Source organism: Amblyraja radiata, chromosome 25 (genome assembly GCF_010909765.2).
Source record: "Amblyraja radiata isolate CabotCenter1 chromosome 25, sAmbRad1.1.pri, whole genome shotgun sequence".
NCBI classification, from domain to species: domain Eukaryota; kingdom Metazoa; phylum Chordata; class Chondrichthyes; order Rajiformes; family Rajidae; genus Amblyraja; species Amblyraja radiata.
Window position 1 is genome coordinate 14,912,404 of NC_045980.1, and position 12,858 is coordinate 14,925,261.

The 12,858-nt window shown below is 41.9% G+C and overlaps 1 protein-coding gene across 1 annotated transcript in view; it reads right to left on the reverse strand.

Moving 5' to 3' along the window:
* The window catches only part of kntc1 (kinetochore associated 1), a 119,773-nt gene extending 107,501 nt beyond the window's left edge, over positions 1-12,272 (reverse strand). Inside the window, exons 1-4 of the mRNA XM_033043204.1 lie at positions 12,116-12,272; positions 3,162-3,305; positions 2,407-2,527; positions 269-384 (exon numbers count right to left, since the gene is read on the reverse strand). Of these exons, the coding sequence (XP_032899095.1) occupies positions 269-384; positions 2,407-2,527; positions 3,162-3,293 (369 nt within the window). The 5' untranslated portion in view covers positions 3,294-3,305; positions 12,116-12,272. The remainder of the gene's footprint in view (positions 1-268; positions 385-2,406; positions 2,528-3,161; positions 3,306-12,115) is intronic.
* Between the last annotated feature and the right edge of the window lie 586 nt (positions 12,273-12,858).

Consider the following 12,858-nt stretch of genomic DNA (forward strand, 5'->3'; position numbering starts at 1 on the left):
GTAACAACAATGCAAATTAATAATTTTGTATGATGCTATAATATAGTAAATGGTTCATACCTTACTCCTAAAAGAGTAATCAAACACTTATCATGGGATGAATTTGCACTTCAAGTTAATTTGTCAGAGCAACTATTTGCAAAACTAAATTAATCTGAACTCTCAATAGATCAAGGACGTTGAATCAGAAGGTTAATGAGATGCTTTTTGGAATGTTAACAAAAGACTTCTCAATTACTCCCAACTATAAAAGTTATTGACAACTTACATTGGTTAATAGCGTTTGTCTGGATTTCACATGCAATAGATGAAAATTTCCATTTCTTTCTCCAATCATCAGAAACTGTCCTTCCTGACAAAGTGCCACTACATCCACTTCAGTATCTACAGTTGACACAGCAGAAAAATCAAATACAGTATATTAAATTAAGACTACCATAAGGCAGAGAGATGCAAACAGACCCTTCAGCAAATCACTATCTGAAAGTGCCCCAGAATGTAGTTATAATTGGGATGCAGAAATTGTATTGTCTAATTACATCAATTTCCAAATGATTTTTAATCGCAATTAAATAATCTAACAAAACACAATCATACAGTTCCACACAAGGGCAGCAACTGAAAGAGAATAACCAGTACCATGGAACTGTAACCCAGCAACTTTCTATAAACATGTAGCAGCATAATTACAAAATCCTACCATCAGTGGCGCTACAGATCTGCCCACTATGCGTGCGATTCTGGAGGCTGTAGGGGCAGGGGGGGGGGGGGGCTGGATTAAAATGCAGGTTTGTATTTGTTGTCGGAGAGGGATTTGCTCGGACTACAAGCTGGTGAAGAAAATTTGTTCTGCGGTCCCGTTGCCATTTTTTTTTTTTAAAGTTGCTGGTCGATTGAATCGCTGGATTGAAGTTAAACGTGACTTCTAACGCCTTCAATGCCTTCAACATCACGGATCGCAAGTGCAGGACAAAACAAAAGGTATGTCGTTTATTTCTTATCTTACTTTTTGGTGTGGTTTCATTTTAATCAGGTGATGCAAAATATGTTATTTAGGCCCCGATATTGCCGTGTCTTGCCTGCCGATATCGGGGCATAAATCATGGTAGCGACCACATTCCGATCTATCACAATCCAGAAACATCCACTCTCAAGATAATCAAATTCATTATTTTCTTGCACAATCATGACATAAGATCATCTAAATCATCTATATTTTGTGTTATTGTCTATCCATGATCAATATTTTCAAACTAAATATCTGACTGAACACTTCCACACTACAGTTTTATTCATAGTTTAGTATGAAAATATTTATAATGGATAGACAATAACACAAAATATAGACAATTTAGATGTTCTTATGACATTATTGTGCAAAAAATAATGATTTTGATCATCTTGAGAGTGGATGTTTCTGGATTTTGAACAAATGTCTGTGTAAAACAACCCTTACCTGCTGCAGTGCTAAACCAACAGAGTAAAATTTATGGGAATTAAACATTCAATTCCTTCCATTTGGCATAGAAATTCATGACAAAGTGAGATTTAAAAATCATGTTATATTGTGAATTCTTGTGTGAATGGGATCAGTTTGTTATTTGGATACCTAAATTAAATCAGCTTTATTCATGGTAGATGCTGAATCCAAATTTTTCATTTTTTGGAATTTGCTGTTGCCATCCACAGAAAATGCTACTCTTTCCAAATAAAAAATTGATTATTTGAACTAAACCAGAGCAATGCCTTTAGAAGGATGGCTTTACAAATCAAATTATGTTTTCAGTATGCAGTACGTGCGTGCATCTTTCAAAACGCAAGTTATCTTAAAAGCCCACGTACATAGCTCTTTGAGGAAACAGCTTAGAACAGTTTTACAATAACTACACTTCCACCAGCATAAAACAATCAAGATATCAATCCTTACTCACTGGCTGGAAAGGAAATTGAAGAATTTGAAATTTAACTGGATCAAAGACAGATTACTTTCTCATATCAAGCGATAAAGACTACATTTAAAAGTAACAGATAACTCCTTCAGTTTTGGCACATTTACAGCAATACAATTCAACAAATTCTTTCTCATCTCAATGATAGTTCAAAAATAACATGATTATAATCATACAGCATGGAATCAGACCTTTGGGCCCAACTTGCACATGCTGACCAAGATGTCCCATCTACACTAGTCCCACCTGCCGACGTTGGGCCCATATCCCCGTATCGTGAGACCTTTCTTATCCATGTACCTGTCCAAATGTCTTTTATCACAGCATGTTTAGCATTTTTTCTGCTAACTGCTCCAACACTTACATTACTGGAATCTGTTGTGAGGATTTTTTATCTCCAATTCTCTGGAATATTTTGAACTAGAATCAAGATAATGAATTAGCCAACATTACTCACCAAACTGAAGCTGCAGCAGCACAGACTGACAAATCTGGTCCATAATAAGTACTGACTGGTCCACAACAACCACACAGCCATCAGTGCTACTATAGGCAAGAAGCTCGGGACAGACTGATACCTGAATAATAAATCAATTTTAAATGTTGTATTAGTTATTAAATTTGTTTGTTGAAATCTAAATGGATGATATTGAATGCAGTATTATATTTGATACAGAAATTTAATTTGGTTTCCCAAAATCAGTTCAGGTTGTGGGTCCATATGGGACAGCAAGACTAGAAAATCATTGATATGAATTCACTTTTTAACAACTCAGTTAGAAATTTAGTGAATTCAGTTCATGTTAAAACTGGACAACCCTCCTACAAATAATGGCTCTGCCCTTAAAATAAATTATTTGCTTGATTTTTGTGTTGCACATTAATTTCCAAGTTGTATTAATATTAAAACACATACAGTTTCACAGTGTGAATTGAAAACTTGTAACAAACTAAAGGACTATTCACCATTCAACCCATGGTTACTTATTTATACAACCTTCAGATGGCTTATAAATGGGCTTCTAACATATACAATTATTGAAGTGGTTTTCTGTTTTGATACACGTAATACAGATAGTTAAAATGGCCGAGATGCCACGTTCAATATTCAACTACAATGATGGTTTACAAGCTGCTTATATCATATTAGAACCACAACTTTACTGTGTGTTTGTGCATTCCTTCCCTGTGCTCCCACAAAAAAACACTTACCGTCACTGAAGAAGATATTTTAACTATAGTATCAACTTGATAAAGGGCTGCTCCACTCTCTTTCCTGGTCTCAAGGTTCAAACGAACATTGCCGGTGTCATCGTTTGTAAGAAGTTCAACGTCACCCCACATCTTGAACGATTGCTATAATCATAAATGCACAGGTGCTGACAGCCAATCACTAACTTCTATTTTAAGATACCAATAGTCATAAGATGCTACAAAAGGAGCACCATCAGATAACCAAAAGGTTAATTTTAAGGAGCTTTTAAAAAAAAAGAACTAGTAGAGGAGTTTATGGAGACAAGTCAGAATGGGTTTCAGCAGGTGAATGTGGACAAAAGAAAACCAGGGGCTCAAGAAACAAAGGAGGAGTGCAAATATGTGATTGTTGTGGGGCTGGAGGTTATAGAAATTGCAGGAGAGAATTCAGGAGGAAATCTGCAAACAAGGATGAGAATTGAAATGTTATTCTACCAGAAGACAATGTAAATCAGAAACTAGACTGGGACACAAGAAGTTAGGATAAAGGAAAAAAAATTGGTTTACCGAGTTTATAGGAGGTAGAATATCAGACTGGCTGTCTCTTGAAATAGATCCCAGTCAACCATGACAGAGGCATGCTTGAAAAGTCATGATTTGCAGGAACCCAGGAAAAGAGCAAAGGATTAGGACTGATTTGATAGTTTCTTTCAAGATTATGCGGCTAGATTTTACAAGATAATCTTGCTTTATTGGTTTGACCAACAGATGCTTTTTTATAAAAGAACATAACAATTAGAATAGCAGAGCAAGATAAGGCGTGTGCTGCAATTCAACAAGACATTGCTAATTTAATTGTTGATCTGATCCACCCCACCATTTGATATACACTGAAGTTCAAGAGACTTATTTTTCTCGGCCTCAGATAGAAATAATAACTCAGCATTCTAGGCTCTCTAGAATTTAGATATCAACAATCTACAAAAAAACAATTCCACCTCAGAAGAAAGGGGAAGAGAGAGAGAGAGAGAGAGAGAGAGAGAGAGAGAGAGAGAGAGAGAGAGAGAGAGAGAGAGAGAGAGAGAGATATGAGAGAGAGAGAGAGAGAGAGAGAGAGAGAGAGAGAGAGAGTGGTGGTGGGAAGGAAGGTAAGCGCTCCTCGGACAACACCAGCATCATCGCTGCCTTGGCCGTCCCCACCCTGTCCATCGCCAAGTGCCGCCGCCAAAGGGGGAGTCAGTTGGGATCTCCTCGCCACCGCCTCCCCTCCTCCGCCAGTCAACAGGAAGGTGCGGGGTCGAGCAGTGCAGATGATTCAGATGGCGGAAGGACTCCCTCCCTCCTTCCTCCCGGCCTCGGCGTGCGAGAGTGTTTGTTTTGAAAGCACCATTGGCGGAGTGGCAGGCAGCGGCCACTATCAGGCCAGGCGGTGGGCGGGAGGAGGTGGTGGAGCCGCCGCCGCCGCCGCGGCTGTGCGGGGCCCGTCATTCGCTCCGACCCTCCGTCACGCCACACTGTAGCATCTTTCCCACGCAGTACAGCCATTGCCGACACAAAATGCCACGTCCCTTTCCGCCAGAGATGCTGCCTGACCCGCTGAGTTACTCCAGTTTTTTGTGTCTATCTTCGGTATAAACCAGTATCTGCAGTGCCAAACCGGGCAAAATGACTCGGCGTTTAGGTTGCCTGGCGGCACTTTGGGTGGTCAATGGCACCCGGGCAACCGCTAATTTCGAGCCCTGATACAGTGTGGAAACAGGCCCTTTGGCCCACCGAGTCCGTGCTGATCAGCGATCCCTGCATATTAACACTATCCTACACACATGAGGGACATTTTTTCCCCTCACATTTACCAAGCCAATTTACCTACATACCTGTACGTCTTATGGACGCAATATGCAATGATACACCAGTGGTGCAGCAGTTAAATTACTAGACTAGTAATTCAGAGTCCCAAAGTAAAAATCTGGAGATATGAATTCAGACAGAGATGCCAAATAGATGTTCCATCTTTGCTTCCTCTCAAGGTCTCCATCTACAAAGACAGTCTCCAGCCAAATTAATTCACTCCAAGTCTTTCAATGGTGCTGGGTCTAACTCATGGAACTCCTAACCTAACAGCACTGTGGGAGCACATTCACGAGGCGACTGTAATGGCCCAAAAAGGCAGCTCTCCAACATCTTCTCAAAAGTAACCGGAGATGGATAATAAATGTTGGTCTTGCCAATGACAAATCCCAATAATGGAGAAAATAAATAAATTAGGCAAGAATCGATTGAGCCGGTTGCTATTTGTGACTTAAGAAAGCTTCTAGAATTGCCATCTTGTTCTTCGTGCATATGGCGTGCACAACCTAAAGTTGTAAGACAACTTGTTCTGTTTGATCTTCTGTTTGTGTACGTCAGGTTGATTGCATTCGTTAAACAGGGTGGACAACGTGAAGGTTGCAATCTCCCACCCCTAGAATTGCCATGAGTACATTGAAGTGAAAAATAAATGTTCAGACCTGCATTGGACATTCAATTAATTTGTTCCATTCACACAACTTGCTCTCAGAACAGTTAAAATCATCCATGCTGCTTTGGACATCACTTTTACATTGATGTCCAAAGCAATCTATATTTCATACTCTAGAATCCCATCCCTACACCACCTCTCACTCTCTTGCCAGGGATCTTCCTTCAGACTGAAAAGTCTGAGCCTGAAAACAGTGTCCACCAGGTTCAAGAACATTTTAGTTTAGTTTAGTTTAGAGATACCGTGCAGAAACAGGCCCTTCAGTCCACCGGTACCGCGCCGACCAGCAATCCCCGCACATTAACACTATCCTACATACACTAGGGGCTTTGTTTAACATTTACCAAGCAAATTAACCTACAAACCTGTACGTCTTTGAAGAGTGGGAAGATCTCGGAGACAACCACAGGTCACGGGGAGAATGTACAAATTCCGTACAGACAGCACCCCTAGTCGGGATTGAACCTGGGTCTCCAGCGCTGCAAGTTCTGTGAGGCAGCAGCAGTACCGCTGTGCCACCGTGCTACCCATCATTTCTTTCAAATATCCATCAGGCTCTTGAACACTACACAACACTACCCTCAGCAACTAATGATCTACTTTAGATTGTGTAGACTTTGCACTATGGACTTCGTTTTTTTCACTGTTAGGGGGACCTAGTAGTTTTGATTATTATATATTATCTGTGTTTTACTGCAATTACAGGATAGTTAAACAGCAACAAAAATATTATTATTCTGTTGATGGTACATATGACAATTAAACGCTCTTCCCTCTTGATTGTGTCCCCAAAATATTTTACACTCAGAAACCACTGTGGCCTTCTATAAATCTTTAAAATATCAAATTTACAATTAACCCAGTTACACCGCACACTGTATTGAGAAGCGAGGTAAAATTGGTGATGGGCGAATATTGTTTCTGGCAGGAACCAAGCAAACCAGAAACTGTGCAGGATTATTTGCAAATAGCAAAAAAAGACAGAGCCACATTAACCAATATATAGACCCTCACAAGCCTCACAAAAGTCTTTGTTATTGTCACATGTAGAGGTACAGTTAAATGCTCGTTCTGGTGCTATCCATCAAATCATGCCATACACGAATACAGTGGATCCCCTTCACAAACAGCATAGTTGCCACGTTCCAGCACTATCTTGCAGCTTCCAAGTCTCCGATAAGTCAATTCAATTCAATTCAATTCAAATTTATTGGTCACATACTCAATTATCCAGGTATAACCAGTAGTGAAATGCTTAAGTGCCTGTCCAGTTGTGCATGGTTCCCCACTTACACATAACCCACATAAAACAATACCCACATATAACACATACCCCATAAATATACCACATAACAAGTAGTGCTGTTACAAGCAAAGTGACAAGTGCCGTGGAACACCTGTGATGACAGCATGTTCCATCCAGTTCAGTCCCATGTGTGTGTGTGTGTGTGTTTGATGGTGGCGAGGCGGGGCGGGGGTGCAGGTGCTGGTGAGGTGCTGGTGAGGAGGGTGGGGAGGGTTTGGGCGTTGGGGGGCTGGCGACACTCAGTCCTCGTTCAGCAGTCTCATGGCCTGGGGAAAGAAACTCCTCCTCATTCTCTCCGTGTTGGCCCTGAGCAGCCGGTACCGTTTCCCTGAGGGCAGCAGGGAAAACAGTCTGTTGTTGGGGTGAGTGTGGTCCTGGATAATCCTCCTGGCTCTTGACCTGCAGCGCTTGGTGTAGATGTCCTGCAGGTTGGGAAGGGTGGTTTTGATGGTCTGCTCAGCTGTGCGAACCACCCTCCTCAGAGCCAGTTGGTCCCTCTTGGTGGTGTTCCCCCTCCAGGTGATGATGCTCCCACTCAGGATGCTCTCCACAGTATGGGTGTAGAAGTTCTTGAGCACCCTGAGGGGGAGCTTGAAGTCCCTCAGCCGTTTGAGATGGTAAAGACGCTGGTTGGCCTTCTTTACCAGGCTGCTGAGGTGGTGTGACCATGTCAGGTCCTGGGAGATGTGGATGCCGAGGTACCTGAAGCTCTCCACCCTCTCCACCTGGGCCCCATTTATGCTGAGGCGGAGGAAGCTCCTCTGCTGCTTCCTGGAGAAGTCCACTATGAGCTCCTTGGTCTTGGAGGTGTTCAGCTCCAGGTTATTCTCCCTACACCAGTTTGCCAGGTGGATGATTTCAGAGTGGTAGGCTGCCTCATCATTGTTTGAGATTAGGCCTACCACTGCTGTGTCATCGGCAAACTTGACTATGATGTTAAAGTCTGAGATGGCCTTGCAGTCGTGGGTGTAGAGAGAATACAGCAGAGGGCTCAGCACACAGCCCTGGGGGACCCCAGTGTTGAGGGTGAGGGAGGATGACATGTGATGGCCCACACACACCACCTGTGGTCTACCGGTCAGGAAATTGTGGATCCACTTGCACAGGGATGGGCACAAGTGGAGGCCAGCTATGAGGGGTCTATGGTGTTAAACGCTGAGCTGCAATCTATGAACAGCAGTCTAACATAAGCCCCTTTCCCGGTGTCCAGGTGGGTGAGAGTGGTGTGGAGTAGGTGGGCTATGGCATCGTCAGTGGATCTATTGGGGCGGTATGCAAATTGTAGTGGATCCAGGGTGGTGGGTAGGGAGGAGGTAATGAAAGTTTTGATGAGTTTCTCAAAACACTTCATTACTGTGGAGGTCAGGGCTACGGGGCAGTAGTCATTTAAACAGCTGGGTTGGGGTTTTTTGGGGACAGGGACTATGGTGGACCGTTTAAAACAGGTGGGGATAATATACTGGGAGAGGGAGAGATTGAAAATGTCTGTGAATACAGGGGCTAGTTGGTCAACAAGTCCGATCTAGGTTTAAGACGATATCCTTCACGTTGGTACTAGATATGTAGCTGAACCAATGCTTCTCTCCAGAGATGCTGCCTGTCCCACTGAGTTATTCCAGCATATTGTGTCCATCAGGGGGCAGAAATGGGGGTAGGTTTGTGACTGGAGCCAAATTCTAGATTGTAGCCAGGTGCACAGCCAGAGCCAAGGTCTGAAACGTGGTCTGGGTATGCAGCTGGAACATGGATCAAGAACATCGGGATTCTGGTTATGAACCAAGTGCATAGCTAGTGACAGATTCAGAGTACTTGTATACTTCAGCTTGTTTGCACCAAACTCATTACCGACCACCATTGAAACAGCATTGCTTATGGCCAATGGAGAAAAAAAATATTTGCAGATCATAATTTGCAATTACGTTCTTCGTGTACAATTGAGCAGCAGAGATTCCCTCCCTCCTGTATCCTTCAAAGATGTGGCATTGAAAGTGCTGAAACACCACCAATACAGTCACCACAAAATTCTTCACATCCATTGGCAAGGAACGCAAATCAATGTTTCTATTCCCTGGCAACATTTCCAGCATTAAAGCTTGATCAAAAGCAATGGGCTGCGATTAGTAGACAAATGTTTTACTTGCCCAACATCCAAATCGTGAAACAATAGGTTCCATCACAAGATATTTGCAGGAAAGCATAAAAAAACACGCTGTGATTGTTTTCACCCAAGCTCTATTAAAACCAACCAATCTTCACGGTAAATGAGAAACATTAAAGAAAACATATAACACTGCAATCCCTGTGGCCAAGTGTAACCAGAGCTGCAGGGCATCCCAAACACAGTATCACCAGCAACAGACCTGAGAGCAAACTTATCCACTTCAAAATCCACAGAAATGAAGCAGAAACAAGACACACAAGACTGCGAGGAACTGATGAGTCCCTCCAGCACATTGGTTCAATGGTACATCATTTGGGCAGCACAGTGGCGCAGCGCCAGAGACCCTGGTTCGATCCTGACGACATGTGTTGTCAGTACGGAATTTGTACGTTCTCCCTGTGACCGTGTGGGTTTTCCAGGTGCTCCAGTTTCTTCCCACATACAGAGACGTGCAGGTTTGTAGGTTAACTGGCTTCTGTGAATTGTACCTTGTGTGTCGGGGTAGATAGAGCTTGTGTACAGGTTGGTTGGTGCGGACTCGGTGGGTCATAGGGCATGTTTCTATGCTGTGTCTCGAAACGAAACAAAACTTGTTGTCACTTGTACATACAGTGAAATTCATTGTTTTGTATATAATGCAGTGAAATCACACTATAGTATAGCAATGTTACAAAACTTGCCTTCAGCGGCGCTGCAGTTCTGCCACTGGCCGTGTGCGCGACTTTGGTGCCTTTGAGGGGGGGGGGGGGATTAAAATTCAGTTTCTACCGCCTGTCCGAGGTGGATTTCCTCGGGCTGCTAGCTGATGCAGAAAAATTGTTCCGACTTCCATTCCCGATCGCGAGACAATTTCATAATTATATTAAAATAAAAAGCGACTTTAACGCCGTCAACACCTACAACGTGATGGATCTCAAGTACGGGACAAAACACGGTGCAAGTCGTTTATTTTACATATAAACTTGCTTCTTGGGATGACTTTCATCAATCCTCTACAAGCGAAAATGGGATTTGGGCCCCATACAAACCGGCAGTGTTTTTCCTGCCGATATGGGGTTCAAATTCACCGCAAATGCAACGTTCCAATCGACCGCGTTCCAGAAGCAAGATGATTAAAATGCCCTTTTTTTTGTGATAAGCCGTCTAAATTGTCTATATTTTGTCTTATTTTCTCTCTCCATGATCATTATTTTTAAACTAAATATTCACAACAGTTTGAGTCACATGTATTGTGCAAAAAACAATAATTTGATTATATTTTGGGTGGATGTTTCTAGATTAATTTATGGGAATTAAACATTAAATTCCTTCCATCTGGGATATAAATTCATGACAGTGAGATTTAAAAATCATGTTATATTGTGAATTCTTGTGTGAATGGGATTAGTTTGTTATTTGGATACTAAGGCTATTTAAAAAAATTATCCTGTTCTTAATAAATGGAATCTACAGGACATCGTTAATGGGGAAGTAGTGGGCAGAGAGGCATGTCATGTGTGGTTTGAAGAGCAAAAACTTGTAGTTTACAATGCCAAAATTGAAGTTGAGGAAAAACAAGGTGTACAGAGTTGCTTATTGGTTACAATCTGACGAGTGTGATGATGCTACTGATTATATGCCAATGTACCAGATAGCAACTGATCTTCTCCATAAAGACTTGGTCTATTACTAGAAATTTTAATTTATTTACCTATATGTTACGGATTTACACATATAATACAATAATATTAAAGTTCTGATCTTGAGAATATCACATTTTTGAATTTTCAAGGCAGTCTGGGTGTTTATTACGGGACGGCAGATGGCACAATGGGCTAAGTGTTCGGCTGGCGACCGGAAGGTGGCCGTTTCGAATCCAGCTTGGAGTGCATACTGTCGTTGTGTCCTTGGGCAAGACACTTCACCCACCTTTGCCTGTGTGTGAATGTGTGTGAATTTGTGTGAGTGATTGGTGGTGGTCGGAGGGGCCGTAGGCGCAGAATGGCAGCCACGCTTCCGTCAGTCTGCCCCAGGGCAGCTGTGGCTACAGAAGTAGCTTACCACCACCGGGTGTGACTGAGGAGTGAATGAATAATGCGATGTAAAGCGCCTTGAGTATTAGAAAGGCGCTATATAAAATCCCATCCATTATTATTATTATTACTATTTCCGTCACAACGGTCAATTTTGTAATTAACTACAATTAGATAATTAACTAATTATATGCTTTAATTTCAGGTCATCCAAGTAAGATGTTTTATATTTGTTTCAGAATGCTTCAATCTATAATAACTGAAAATGTCATTCAGTTCTCTTGATTTTTAAGAAAGTTATGGGCTTTTGACTGTCCTCGATCATATCTTTTGTGTTAAGTCAATGGAAAAGCAATAGGGAACAAGATGCTAATTTCCGAGTATGAAAATGGCCATAACATTTTTAATACTGAAGATAAGAAAGTGAATTAGGTGTCAAATTAAACTTATTTTTATGCTTTATCTGATGAGATAAATTGCACTTGATTTTTAAAATCTCAAAATGTTGTGACATTGCTATAGTACAGCCATAAATTAGTACAAGTGTAACGATTGGAGCGAACGAATACTTTTTGCTATATATTCCAATAGTTACGCAGTCTTCAACCTGAAGTGCTTGCTCTGTTTTTCTTACCACGGGTGTGGCATGACCTGCTGAGTATTTTAGCATTTTTGGTTTGGTTTTAACTTTGATAATCACCAGACTTTAGTGCTTATGCTACAGTCAGGAGGCTGTATGAAGATATGTATTCCCTGCTGGTTTCAATTTTGGAAAAACTGGAAAGTAAAATAACCATTCATGAATTATTTACTGAGTTACAAAACAATTTTTGAAAGCATTTTAAAAGCCTCAGACACAGAAATATTTCCCTTGGCCCAACGTAGCCCAACTAAAGAAAGGCCCAGAGGGCGACAGTTGTTGGAAGATGGAATAATACCGGCAACATCAAACACTGCGACCACAGGAGAACCTACCGTCAACAACAAGGCGGACGCCGAATTATGAAAAGGGAATTAAAATATCATCCCAAACCACCGGAAAATGTTAAAAGATGTCTTGTCGGAAATTAATCTCTCCTCACAACATTGATTTCAAATTGGCGGGATCGGGCAATCTCCCAACACGCCTCGCGTTCGGAGCCGGCGATGTCATAAACCCCGCCCGCCCGCCCGCCCCGCTGCCGCCGGAGGGAGGGGGTGCTTTCCTCTTGGGCCATGGTGATGGATTCCAAACTCATGAGGGTCGGTTCCACAATGAATGTTAGAGATATCGAGCATATCCTGATTTACAGAGTGAAAACCAGCATTGTCAACAGAAGAGGCAGAAAAATACCTCTGGAGAGATAATGTAACAGAAAGGATGGCAGGAATGTACAAGGAAAGAACTGCAGATGTTGGTCAATACACAAAAGGACTCAAAGTAACTCAGCAGGTCAGGTTGCATCTATGGGGAATATGGATAGGTGATGTCGGAGACCAAAATAAAATCACTCGGTACTGTGTGACAGGATAAACAAAAACGGCACCAATCCATGTTTCCGGAGATGCTGCTTGACCTGCTGAGTTACTCGAGCACGTTGTGTCCTTTTGTATATTATTAACAATCATCTGCAGTTCCTTGTTTCTACAATTCAGAGTACAAGTGTTATGTGTGCAACGCTTTTAATATTTTATCCCCAATGTTGATTTTTCCCTCTGAATTAAGACTAAAAACACAT